Here is a 14,266-nt window from a genome sequence, read left to right on the forward strand (position 1 = left end):
AAATAGAGGGCTCTGGGCTATGAAAGCAAGGCTGCTTCGCACGCAGCTCCAGACACTGGCCTCTCGTCCACAGGTCTACCGCAGCATCCACGTGGGAGGCTGAGAGGCTCCTTCCCGCTTTTCCGCTGACTCTCTCTGGTTTCGCTCTCTGTCTGTGACTGAATGAAACCCCGAGGTGCCGGCTCCTTACCACTCCGTAGGCGATGATGTCCGAGTACATCCTCATCTCTGGGTACACGCTGACCAGGTACCACCGGAAGGTCTTGCACTGCAGCTGTTTCCTCACAGCCTTCCTTGCAGTGATGTCCCCGATGTCGATCCCTGAGTCCTGCACGGGGATGGAAATGCAGAGATGCAGCCACTACCGGGGCACGGCTTCCCCCCAGACCTCCCCGCCAGGGTTCCTGGAGCCTGTCTAGTGAAGGGATGACATGGGAACCTAACTCATGCATTTCCCCACAGGTACTTTAACCCCATAACTGTTCCCACTTGGACTGTGAAACTCACGGTCAGCATTGATGGGGATTGTCATCAAAGGCTATTGAAAATGAAGATGCCAAACCCTTAAATTTTAAACAAAATCTTGTGGTCTGGGTATAGGGAAAAGAAGTGGGAAGAATATAGTCTGCATAAGGTTTTCTCTACCTCAGGAGGTAAGCTGAGATTCTGAGTTGGCGGTGGAGAGAGAGGTGGAAGAGAGGAGTCAAAGATAGAATAATTCTAATTTTAATGCAATTCCTAACAATCATGACAGCTAAGGTCCCTATAAAAATGTGCTAGGCTCTGTTCTGTATGAGACAGAGACATGTATGTTTATATTTACTTACTTAGATTTATTCATATTCATGTATATTGTCCCATTTAAACCTATGAAGTAGCACTATATAACCCTCATTTTATAGATGAGTTGAGACAAAGAGAGGTTCAGTGACCTCTTTGGTGACTTGCCCAAAGTTCTATAGCTAACAAAAGGAGCTGACAGTTGAACCCAATCACCCAGGGTCTGGAGTTTGCACTTTTAACCTTGCCCTGTGCATTGGCAGGGGCCTGCCCTTCTGCCTCCTCAGACCAAGTCCCTGTGGGAGAAGCAGACTCTCTCTTTGAGCTTGGAGGTCTTAGCAGACAGAATACATGTGTCCTTCACTTCACTGGTTATCAGAGAGCTGGCCCCAGAACCAGCAAGGTGCAGCAGGCAAGCAGTAGTAATGGAGACACGGATATGTCCTTGAGTGAGAGGGAGAGAGGAGCCCCCATGTTTCTTGTGGTCCCAGAGTAGAGTGGAGAGAATTGAGAGGCCCTGGGCCTGCACACCAGCTGCTGAACAGGGCACAGAATCAGCTGAGAAAGAGCGAAGCCACAGCAGAGAATGGCGAGGGGTCCCTCTAGCTGGGGATCAGATGGAGACCAGGTGACATCTCATCAGACAGCAGCCCAGAGTGCAGACAGAGGCAGAGGGGAAGTACAGCTCTCCCACTGACACTGCTAGCTGTGGAAACTCCTGGTTCTAGTATCAGCTCCAGGATCAAGTTACCTGGGTTGGGAGGACAGTAAAATTGACAAAGCTTAAGTCTGAAATGTCTCGATAAAAATCACAAGGGTGGCTGCTGCATGTATCTGGATATGATCAGAAGTTTTTGATATCAGACAATAGGGGCTTGAGTCAAAACAAAATATAGATATAGAAGAAATACATTTATTTTTGCCCAATAGAGTTCAGGTAATATAAAAATTTAAATCTGCTACAGCCCAGAGGTTTAAGTTCCAGACTCCTAGGGAGCAATTTCAGCGAAGACCTATCTTTTGACTTCTTGACGACCCCAACTATGATTTGTCTACTCTCTGCTCCTTCCTATAGCCCTTCCAGCAACTAGTTGGCCTTTCTCTGCTGGACTCCGGCTCTGTTATGATCAAGAAACATATTTGACTGACCTCTGTGCCCCTGGCCCAGCACTGCCCCTGAACTGTATTGATGAGCTTGAGATGAGAAAATATTTATGAAGTGGTGAACAGAGCAACTGGCAATAAATGTACCCTGTTCACGCCCCACCCTCACTCCAAGGGATGTGTTAAGTATTAGCCCTTTAAACTTCTCTGCACTTTATCCTTATACCACAAAGCTATTTGCCTGGACCTGGGCCTTCCCCCTTTATGCTATAATTGCCTTTATCTGATGACAAATTAACACTGTGTCTCAGCTTTTACTGGGAGTCACTAGAAAAACTTGTCTCAGGAAGGTCTCTGTGTTTTCCTAAAATTCTGAGTTCCCATAGAAAAACTTTCTTTTTTCACTCAGGATCAAGGGAAAGTTTGTCTCTCTCCTTATCTATTTGAAGGTGGGAGCAATATAATCCATCAGGGCTCCATCTGTACTTTAACTTCTAAGAGACTCAAGAATCAGAGCTTTGTTCAGCTTATATTTTTGGATATCATGGTCCTGTCCTCTTCCTGTTTGTTAATTGACTTGTGCCTTTCCGTTTTAATGGTTCAGCACTTCTATATTGTGTGTTTACTGTAAATTGTACCAACCTCTTTTTTAGAGGGGGGACAGAAATTGATAAATAAGCAAATTTTCTCAGAGAAGGTCACCTTGGCCCTTATTATTAGAAAACAATAAATGTATCTTCTCCCTTTGCTAAATATTTAATGGAGTGGGTTGAATAGTGTGGCCCCCCAAATTCGTGTCTACATGAACCTCTAAATCTAACCTTATTTGGCAATAGAATCTTTGTAGACACAATTAGGGAATTTGAGATGAAATAATTCTGGATTTAAGGTGAGCCTAAATCTTTATAAGAGAAAGGAGAGGGAGGTTTGGACACAGAGAGACACAGAGACAGAGGCAGAGTTTGGAGTACTATCTACAAGTCAAGGAACATCGGGAGCTTCCAGAAGCTGGAAGAGAGAAGGAAAGATCCTCCCCTAGAGCCTTCAGAGGGAGCAAAACTCTGCCAGCACCTTGATTTTGGGCTTCTAGCCTCTGGACTGAGAGAGGATAAATTTCTGTTGTTTTAAGACACTCAGTTTATAGTAACTTGTTTTGGTAGCCCTAGGAAAATAATATACTTAGCATACACAATGCTGTCCAGTATATAACACCAAATTTAATAACCTATAAGAAATGGACTAGTACTTAGAAAAATACAATCTTCCTACGCTGAATCAAGAAGATCTGGAAAATCTAAATAGACGATCAGCAGTATGGAAATTGAAACAATCATCAAAAACCTACCAAAAAGTAAAAGTTCAGGACTAGATGGCTTCACCAGGGAATTCTACCAAACATTCGAAGAAGATTTAATATCTATTCTCCTCAAACTCTTCCAAAAAATCGAAGAGGAGGCCATACTCCCCAGATGATTTTATGAGGCCAATATTACCTCGATACAAAAACCTGGTAAAGATAACACAAAAAAAGAAAACTACAGACCAATATCTCTCATGAACACAGATGCAAAAATCCTAAATAAGATACTAGTAAACTGAATACAGCAGCATATTAAAAAGATTATACACCACGATCAAGTGGGCTTCATCCCAGAGGCACAGGGATGGTTCAACGTATGCAAATCAATTAATGTGATACACCAAATAAACAAATTAAAAAACAAGAATCATATGATCATATCAATAGATGCAGAAAAAGCCTTCAACAAGATACAGCACCATTTATGATCAAAACACTTAACAAAATTGGTATAGAAGGGAAGTACCTTAACATAATAAAGGCCATATATGACAAACCCTCAGCCAACATTATACTTAATGGTGAAAAACTAAAAACCTTTCCTCTAAGATCAGGAACAAGGCAAGGTGGTCCACTATTGCCACTGTTATTCAATATAACATTGGAGGTCCTAGCAAGTGCAATCAGACAAGAGAAAGATATAAAAGGCATCCAAATAGGATACGAAGAAGTCAAACCGTTACTGTTTGCAGATGACATGATTCTCTATATAGAAAACCCTAAAGATCCCACAAGAACACTACTAGAAACAATAAGCAAATACAGTAAAGTCTCTGGATACAAAATTAATGTTTAAAAATCCATAGCATTCCTATACTCTAATAATGAAGTGTCAGAAAAAGAAGTAGAAAAAATAATTCCTTTTGCAATTGCACCACAAAGAATAAAATACCTAGGAATAAATTTAACGAAACATGTGAAGGATCTATGTAATGAAAACTACAAGACTCTATTAAAAGAAATTGAAGAAGATATAAAGAAATGGAAAGATATTCATGTTCTTAGATTGGAAAAATCAACATAATTGAAATGACCATATTACCTAAAGCATTATGCAGATTTAATGCAATCCCCATCAAAATCCCATTGGCATTTTTTAAAGAAATAGAACAAAAAATCATCAGATTTGTATGGAAAAACAAAAGACCCTGAATTGCCAAAGCCATCCTGAGAAAAAAGAACAAGGCTGGAGGCATCACTCTGCCCGGCTTCAAATTATACTACAAAGCGACAGTAATCAAAACGGCATGTTTTTGGCAGAAACACAGACACATGGACCGGTGGAACAGAATCGAGAGTCCAGAAGTAAACCCATATTTATATGGGCAAATAATTTTCAACGAAAAATCCAAAAACATACAGCGGAGAAAGGAAAGCCTCTTCAATAAATGGTGCCGGGAAAACTGGAAAGCTGCCTGCAAAAGAATGAAACTAGACTGCTGTCTATTACCACACACCAAAATTAACTCAAAATAGATTAAGGACCTGAATATAAGACCTGAAAAAATAAAAAGCACAGAAGAAAACATAGGAACTAAACTCAAAGACCTTGGACTTAAAGAGGATTTTATGAATTTGACCTCAAAGGCAAGGAAAGTAAAAGCTGAAATAAATGAATGGGACTACATCAAACTAAAAAGCTTCTGCTCAGCAAAAGAAACCATCAACAAGGTAAAGAGACAACCATCAGAATGGGAAAATATATTTGCAAGCAATGCGTCTGATAAAGGCCTAATGTCCAAAATATACAAAGAACTCATACAACTCAATAACAACAAAAAAACCCCCCAAACAATCCAATCAAAAAATGGACAGAGGACCTGAACAGGCACTTCTCCCTAGAGGACATACAAATGGCCAACAAATATATGAAAAGATGCTCATAATCACTAGCTATTAGGGAAATGCAAGTCAAAACCACAATGAGATACCATCTCACACCTGTTGGAATAGCTAGAATCAACAGGACAAGTAATAACAAATGTTGGAGAGGATGCAGAGAAAAAGGAACCCTTGTATACTGTTGGTGGGACTGCACATTGGTACAGCCACTATAGAAAACAGTATAAAGGCTCCTCAAAAAACTAAGAATTGATCTACCATATGATCCAGCAATTTCTCTACTGGGTATTTACCCCAAAGACTTGAAAATTATATCCGAAAAGTTATTTGCACACCAATGTTCATAGCAGCATTATTCACAGTGGCCAGGACATGGAAGCAACTGAAGTGTCCTACAATAGATGATTGGCTAAAGAAGCTGTGGAATATTACTCAGCCATAAAAAGAGATGAAATATTGCCATTTGCGACATGAATGGACCTCGAGCTAATTATGCTAAGCGAAATAAGCCAGATGGAAAATGTTGAAAATCACATGATATCACTTATATATGGAATATAAACCTAAAAGCAACAAATGAGCAGGACAAACAAACAGAGATTCATGGACATGGACTATAAACTAGTGGTTATCAGAGGGCAGGGGTAGGGGAGGAGGGAGGAGGTAGACAGTTAAAGGGGGTCAAATATAGCAGGGTAGGGGAAGGGTAAAGTGGGTAAAGCAGATCAAATATATGGTAGCTCAAAGAAACTGGACTTAGGGCAATAAACACACAGATGAATATATAGATGTCAAATTATAATGTACGCCTGAAAATTATATAATTGTATTAACCAATGTTACTTCAATAAACTTAATAATAATAATAAAAAAGCTGTCCAGTATTCCTGCCTGTGAGTGCAGCCACAGAATTTCTTATAGCTGAACCTAAAGAAGGGCCGTGACCTAAGCACCGTATTGCATCCTCCCTGGCATTCAGCCTGTCTTCAGGCAAGAGGAAGCAGGAGAGGGTCTAGAATTAATGAACCCCGTGTGAGAAAATATCGATGCTTTGGTGCAGACTGATTTTCTGCTTGTTGATAAGCATAATGATCTTCAATTAAAGTAGAAGGATCTAAGAGCTGGAGGCTTCTCTGGCCTTCCAAAAGCTTGGGACCGAATGGGGTAAGGGAGCAGGTGAGTCAGCTCTGTTCAGTACACAGCCCCGGGAGGACTCAGCATAGAAGGCAGCAAGGAAGGCTGACTGCCCCGCAAGGGCATTTTAAAGCTGGAGAATGGATGCAGAGGGCATAAGCAATATTCAACAAGAGCTAACATTTACCTAGTGCTTTCTTTTTGCCAAGCGTTTATAAAAGTCTTTATATCTATTAACTTATTTAATTCTCAAGGCAGCCACTAGGCAGGGTTGTAGGGTTCCAGCTCCACATTTGCATTTGGGATGCTGCAGATGAAGAGTTAAGTAAATAGAAATGACACGTGCCTATGAGCACAAGGTACAGTATTGGGATGTCACCATAACAAAGGTAGCTGGGAAAACTCCTGGGGAAAACTCCTGGTGGGGGGGCATGTAGCATCCACACTTCCTCTCTCTTCTTTCTTTTCCAACTCATTTTTACTGAGTACCTAGTACATGTCAGGCACTGTCCTAAGCACTGTCCAAACAAATAGGACGAAGTCACAGTCTGCTTGAAAGGAGAGTCTAGACAATCTAACAAGTAAACAGATTCTCTGCACACACAGTGTGAGGCATGGAGGGAAGAGAGAAGGCTAAGGGACAATAGGGGTGTGAGGTGGCTGAGTTAGTGGGGAAGGGGATGTGAGCAGTCAAGAAAGGCTTTCTGGCATAGGTGATGCTGAAGGCCAGTCTGAAAAGATGAGCAGGATAAGCTAAACAGGTGTTACCCAACCTGATTGCCCAAAACCAGCATCCAGAGAGCTTTTTACAGATTTTGGCACCATCTACCCATCAGAATCTCTGAGGATGGGACTCAGAATCGTTATTTCTTTAAAGTTCTCCAAGTGATTCTGATGCAGCTGGTCTGCAGATCTGCTTTTAAGAGGCACTGACCAAGGGAGAAAGGGATTTTGTACACACGGCCAGCAGATTCATTTGTTATATGCATTAGAGATGTTGTACGAGCTCCGACCATGTGCCCCTCACCATGACTTATGCTCGGTATGATGACACAAATATGAATAACATGATCTATCTTCAGGGAGCCCGTGGTCTAATGCAGTGGTTCTCAGCCCTGGATGGACACAGAATTTCCTAGGAGCTTTCCACAATAGGATCCCTGGTCCCCTTCCAAAACAATTAAGTCATAATTTCTGGAGCTGGAGTCCAAGCGATTTTCAAGTCCAGCCAGATTTGGGAGCCACTGGTCTAATGAGGGACAAAGACTTTCAGAAAATAAAACATTCTTTTACAGGGCGGTGATGCAATGACAGAGACATGCATGTGAAAAGGGGCATTCTCCCCAGCTGGGGCTGGCTTCCTAGAGGAGAGATCGCTGGAGTTGAGTGTAAAAGGATGGAGGCGAACTGGTAAGGGTGGAGGCTGGGGAAGAGGTTTTTGGGTAGGGAATTCCAAGCAGACAGAACAAAATTAGCGAACACACAAGGTAAGAAACAGCACGGGATGGACAGGGGGTTATGGGCAGTTCCCACAATGCAGGCAATCCACAGATGCTCCAAAAGGTGAGAGGTCAGGCTAGAGAGGTGGGCAGAGAAGAAAGCTTAGATCCATGTCAAACAGTGGACTTTATGCCTCATCTTGCGCACAGTGGAGAATCATTTGAAAATTTTAAGCAGGGCAATGACATGGTCACTGAGAGTTTTTTAAAGATAAATTTAGGTAGTATGGAGAATAGATTTGAGGGAATATACTTGAGCTGGGAAAACCAGGTGCATGGAGACTGTTGCAGAAGAAGGGACAAGGCGTGACTTTAGACATTAGAAGAGGTAGAAATGGAGAGGAGGGCTTGGTGATGGACTGGGATTGGGCCCTGAGAGAGAGGAGGATTAAAACAAGATGCTCGGTTTCAAGCTCATATGTCTGGGCATATGGTAGTATCAATGAACTGAGAAGGAGTATAAGAACAGGAGCATATTTGGAGGTCGGGGGGATGTCCTCACTTTCGGTCAGATTCAGTCTGAGGTGCCTGTGGGAACACCCAGAAGAAGCTGTCAGCTTTATGTCTGAAGCTAAAGGCAGAAGTTGGGGGCTAGTGATCATAATCAGGAAGTCGTCAACAGATCAGTGGTTGTAGAATCCAAGAGTAGAGGGGCCTATCCAGGGAAATGGTGTAATATGAGAGTGGCGGGCCAAGGATGGACCTCTGGGGAGCACTTACACATCTGGTGGAAGTGAGAGCAGCCTGAAAAGAGTTAGGACCTATTGGAGAGGGATGAGGGCATTCTGGGGTATGGAATCATAGAGCCAAGGGAGTACAGAGCTCCAAGGAAAAGGTGTGGTCCTGTAGGTTAGAAACTTTAAAATATCCGTTAAATTAGGCCCATGATGACTTTGCCAAAAGCAGCTTCGACATACTTTTGGGAAGTGAATGGCAGGTGAAAAAGTGTTGACTCTTTCCAGAAGCTTTGTAAAAAGTAGAAGAGGGAGTGTGGACATAGAAAGGAATAGAGCGAGCCAAGAGTTTTTTTTAGGAAACACTGACCTCTTCCTTCTCCACCTAAGGCCCTATCCTGGACACTTTCACCTCTCACCCGCCTTTCTTGTGTGCACCACTACTGCTCCCCACCCTTTTCACTTGGTTTGAGCTAGCCTCCTGAGGAGTCACAGACACTGAGTTTCATCATTTTCCAATTATTTCTAACTCACTCAGTTCTCATTGGATTTTCAACATCGAGCAGCTGCAGTTGGGGGAGAGGGCTAGGTTTGCAGCTTTTGGGTCAGAGAGAAACGGGAGTACGAACAGGACTCCTGTCCTTTAGCAGAGCCTGAGGGTCTACAATGCCTCATTGGTGAGCTCCTGCCAATTTTCAAATGTTCTTAACATTTTTCTACCAGAGGACACCCGCAGCGGGGCTCAGCATGCTGCCCAGAATACTGTGATCCAACGCCCACAGCCACAGATGGGTCCAGAAGGCACCACTGTTTCCTTAGAAACACTCCCACTGTAATCCTGGGGCTGGTTCATTAGGGTTGGGCATTCTCCACCTGGTACTCATTGGCTTCTCATTCTTCCTCCCAACTGCTGGAATCTTACTGGTGGTGGGGGTGGTAGTGGGGTGCCTAAAAGCTCCTGCTCATAGCCCAGCCTACTTTCTCAATCACTTAGCCATAGAACATTAGTTTTGGGGAGCAATCAGGGAACAAGTCCTTCATATGGAAACTTTAAGCAAAGATGGATCATTTCCCTATTATGAAGAAAGGGCTGAGGCATTCTGAAGGACTCCCGAGGGGAAGCCATGGCCTTGGGAGGAAAGAATGAGGTCATGCAGTCAACAGCTTTGTCTCACATAGACTGCAACATAAGCAATGATCTCCAGGCAGACATGCTAGAAGAAGATTGGGATCCTGTGGCTGGCATTTCTTCCAACTCAGCGGTCCAAGGTCATTTCCACAAGACACATGGCATTACTTTCTCTCTTACACTTCTTAAACGTAGATGACTTGAGGGACTGAGGACAGTGGTAGAGAAACATTACTTTCTCTCTTACACTTCTTAAACGTAGATGACTTGAGGGACTGAGGACAGTGGTAGGCAATGATGGGGCTCTGTGAGGGTACGAAGCATATTAAAAATGTCCAGAACAGTTCACTTCTCCTGAGGGTCCCTGTGGGAGTGTAACCCATCTCCATTATTGTGGCTCAAGAAATCCCAAAGGCACATGGATGTTCCTTATTTCTCTGAACAAAGGTTCAAAGGAGAAGCTTGAATCCAATCTACAGGGAGATTAAGTGCATTTTGGTAAAGCAGGATAATGGAACACCTAGTATCAGAGAAGCTGTGGATCTGAGAGCATGAAGTAACCTTGGAGCTACCTGGGCAAACTTTCTCATTTAAAACGAGGACACTAAGGACTGGAGAGAAGTAAGTCCCCCTTCAGCATGCTGACCAGGAATGGGGATGGGGACACGTCAAGGCTTAGCACCTCGTCTTCAGTCCCCTTTCTTCAACATGTAGTGTATTTGGGTTGAGGGTCCACTCTAGCATGGTGAACAAGACTCTGGTTGACCCATGGGAGGAAGAATTTAGTCTTATATTTGTTTTTCTGTTTGTCTTTTTCCCGACCAAACCCCAAGAAACCCATCCCCACGGGGGCTCCCTACCTCTTGGGGTATGTTCCATGCCATGTAGACATGGCTTTTAAATTCATCCATCCAGACTTCGGCCACCCTGAGGGCATTCCTGCGGACATGGGCGGTAAGATCCTCAGTGTAGGGCTTGTGGGCGCGCTCAATGTGGGCAATCCGCGAGCAGGGCAAGACTTCCACGCTCCCACCACACTGCCACACCTGCAAAAGACACATGACTCGTCAGTGCCCAGACCTGACTCTGCACCTCCAAACCAGGCCACAGGTGACCACTCAACATGAGCAGGGACAAATCCAGCTCTCTTCACCTTGTCTCTCCGAACCACTGTCTGTAAAGGGAGTGAGATATACCTTATTTCTACTCCCATCGCAGGAGGTTATTGAGTCATAAGTTCGTGTCTTGTTTCTTGTTGCTGTGAATTTACCAGCAAATAATTAATGCACCTTCTCTCTCCATCCTTTTCACCTCTCCAAAGAAGAGACCAGACATTTTATGACCAAAGATGTGGGTTCTCCTTGCCCCTGAAGGAGAAGTCAGCAAAAACCCTTGATAATGGTCTCTGCAGCCATGCATGACATGGAGGCACCAGCAGGACTGCCAGCAGAGAGGTCTTCTTTACATGAACCACCTGGGCCTAGACAGGATTAGAGACCACCAAAGGGAGAGAGCGGGGACCCTTCTCCTACTCCATCCTTTTTGGACCTTGAGTTCCGATAGAACCCAGATGAGAGGGAGCTGCAAAGGAGGGCGATGTTAAGCTTGGGGAGTAGGAGCTTAAAGTGGATGCAATTTGATTTCGAAAAACATTTTTAAATGAACCTGCATTCTGAGCATCAAGGGACAGTGTTTTGGGGCTCTTGCCACAATCGTTCCAGCCACTCTGAACTTTCAATGTTCTGGAACGGGTACATTCTCTTGTGCCTTCAGGCTTTTGCCTATTCCGTCTGTAATGTTAGAATGCTCTCCCGACTCCTTCTCCAGCTGAAAAAAAAAAAATCCTCTCTCAAGACCTTGGCTATATGAGCCCTCTGTTGTGGGGTCTCTTCTCAATTCTTGGGGCAGAGCCAATTGCTTCCTCCCCGGGCCCTGAAAGCTCTTAATATCACAACTTATCTGCTGATAGGTCACCCTCCTCCCTCCCTTTGTGTACCTGTAGGGCAGAACCCATATCTCAGTCATTGCTCATCTCCAGCACCTAAGACAAGGCCTGGTATGTATAAGTACTTTGTAAGTACTTGTTGAATAAATGAATAAAAGGTTGAGGCTTAATCAATCAATCAATAAACGGCTGATACTTAATTAATGTGGGATGAATCTGAAATACCTGGTCAGAGCTGACGAATGAGGCTTCTGAGAGAAAGCAATCAAGATCTCTTGGTGAAGAGCAGTGGTCACTTTTCAGGTATTGTCAACTGGACAATTTGGTGGATAATGTTCACACTCATAACACGTACCCATCAATAACCACAGGTCTCCAACCAAGATAAGGTCAGTTTGGGATTTAGCTTAATTTCCCCCAGTCTATCTCACACCAGTTAGTCCCTACAGGCTGTTAGAGTTGGAAGGCAGCTTACTGATTTACCATTTTCTAAGCCTGTCTTGCACTTAGGGCCAATGGAAAGGAAATAAGTATTCCCACTGAGCATCCACTATGTGCCAGGCCCTGGACTGTGCGTGTGGGAAGGTAGTATAGTATGGCAGTTATAAGCAAAGGGTTTGGGATCAGATTACTTGGGTTCAAATCCTGGCTGTTTCTTACTAGCTATGTGACCTTGAAGAAGTCACTCGATCTCATTGTGTTTCAGTTTCCTCATCTCAAAAAGGGATCGCAAAAGTACCCATCTCATGAAATTGTTGAGAAGATTAAAGTTATTATATACAAAATGCTTAGAAAAATGTCTGGCACATAGTAAACACTGGATCAATCTGAGCTATTGCTAAACAAATTATATAGCAGACTCTTCAGAATCCCCTGTGAGGTAGTTGTTATTGTCTCTAATTCCAAATGAAGAAACTGAGACTAAAGGCTGTCCCTTGCCCAAGACCACACAGCTGAAGACAAAAGAATCTGTCTGACAACCACAAAAACTAAGGGAAGACCCCATGCTCTCCCAGGGTGACCCTGCTCTGACAGTAGTTTCCACAAACGGGGGTGGTCCTGACGATCAGGAGTGGGAGCCATGGAAGGCTCCAGACTGCGCACCTTCATTTCCATGACCCATACATTCCAGGAATCGTGCTGATTTCCAATCCACTTTGCTCAGATTTTCAATGGAAGCCTGTGAATACTGTGAATATGTTATTGACAACACAAAGAGTCAGGGTAATTATTCTTTTTGCAACTGGAACCGGAGGCTATTACTTGACATATTTCAGCAACAAAACACAGAACATGATTCATAACAAAGCTCTTTTATTACGAGGCCTATTTCTCAGAGTCAGTTCACCATTTCACCTTAGAGTGGGTGATTCTGCTAGTTGTAATCAGAAGGGTGGTGGCAGCACCTCCCATCATGCCCTTAGCCACACAGCGAAAGGAAAGGTATGAACTGGAGCTCTTGAAGAATCTTTTCTCCTCTCCCCACCCGGCTGCCCCTACTCTAATGCAGATCAAGTCTCATCTGGACTCTGCAACAGCCTCCATACAGCTGATTCCCTCCTGCCTTGTTCCTCCAGGCTCTTCTCCACCCAGCAGCCAGAGGAACCTTTTGGAAAGGTAAATCCAATCATGTGCCTCCTGCATCATGCTCTCCCGAAGCTCCTCAGGGCCTGGCCCCTGCCCACCCCTCCAACCTCTTGCTTGCTTCCCCCTACACTCTACACTGCAGCCGTACTGAAATGTTTTTACTCCCTTCATCCTACCAGGTTTTCCTCTCACCCTTGGACTTCTACACATGCAATTACATGCCCCACCCCCACCCTGCTTCCCCTGACTCACTCAGCAGCATATCACTGTATCCTCTTCGAATAGTGCTCTGTGGTCCCTGCCCTGTCTTTACCAATCACGGCACTTGCTATTTAGTTCCTTTCCTCTTTCAAAATGTTCTGAAGATCTTCACCATATTCTTCTGTGGACATGGGCTAAATGGTGCCCAGGACAGATCATAGGTTTCCAGGGGAGGTGGTAGGTTGGCCCCGTGCGAGTAGCACATAGTGTTTTAAGGCACGGCTTTGGAGCCAGAGGGTCGGAGTGAGGAACTAGATTCCCATGTTTTTATCTTCACCACCTACTGCTGTCACTTTTGTCAGGTTATCTTTCTCAAGTCTCAATTTCACCCAGTGGAAGAGGGGGATGAAGTGCGGATATCTATTAACACTGTGCCTGCCTCAGTGTGAGCACTGTATGGTGGGAGTCAAGAGGGTGGAGACAGGACACCAGGGTCAATTCTGGCCCTGCTGCATGCCAGCTGAGTGGCAACTTTAGGCTACTTAACCTCTCGTCTATGAAACACATATGACAGTGGTTCCTTTTGTAGTGATGGGAACATTATAAGTTCTTAGTCTGCACCCGTTATTATTACTTAATAACCACCATTATAACTGTTACTATTTGGCTCCTCCTGTACTTCCACCAGCAGGGAGTAGAGGACTCACATGTCTGGCAGAAGCCCACCAGATGACGATGGGCTGCCTTCCAGAGCGCTCCTCTCCAAAGACTGGGAGCACCTGTGAACCTACAGGGCATCCCCACTCTCCTCGCTTCTGTGGAAAGGAGCCCATCCACGGGCAGGGTGACAGCACCTGTCCTGGATACAGCCTTTGGGTCCTGGCAGCTTCTGGGCATTTCAGCAGAAGATGTGTATTCGGCACGTTTACCCTACCACTTCTGGACCCTACCCGATAATACTGAAATAAACAAGAGCAAGCCTGTGCTCTCCCATCCCCAGGTGATGAGTGA

General features: G+C 44.3%; 1 protein-coding gene across 3 annotated transcripts in view; it reads right to left on the reverse strand.

The window, feature by feature from the left end:
- Positions 1 to 14,266, reverse strand: part of GALNT18 (polypeptide N-acetylgalactosaminyltransferase 18) — a 316,135-nt gene that overhangs the window by 47,032 nt on the left and 254,837 nt on the right. For all 3 annotated transcript variants that reach the window (XM_039863609.1, XM_039863610.1, XM_039863611.1), the window contains exons 7-8: positions 10,383 to 10,568; positions 191 to 328 (exon numbers count right to left, since the gene is read on the reverse strand). In XM_039863609.1, coding sequence (XP_039719543.1) covers positions 191 to 328; positions 10,383 to 10,568 — 324 coding nt within the window. The remainder of the gene's footprint in view (positions 1 to 190; positions 329 to 10,382; positions 10,569 to 14,266) is intronic.

This window comes from Pteropus medius, unplaced genomic scaffold (genome assembly GCF_902729225.1).
Source record: "Pteropus medius unplaced genomic scaffold, Ma_sr-lr_union100, whole genome shotgun sequence".
Classification (NCBI taxonomy): Eukaryota; Metazoa; Chordata; class Mammalia; order Chiroptera; family Pteropodidae; genus Pteropus; species Pteropus medius.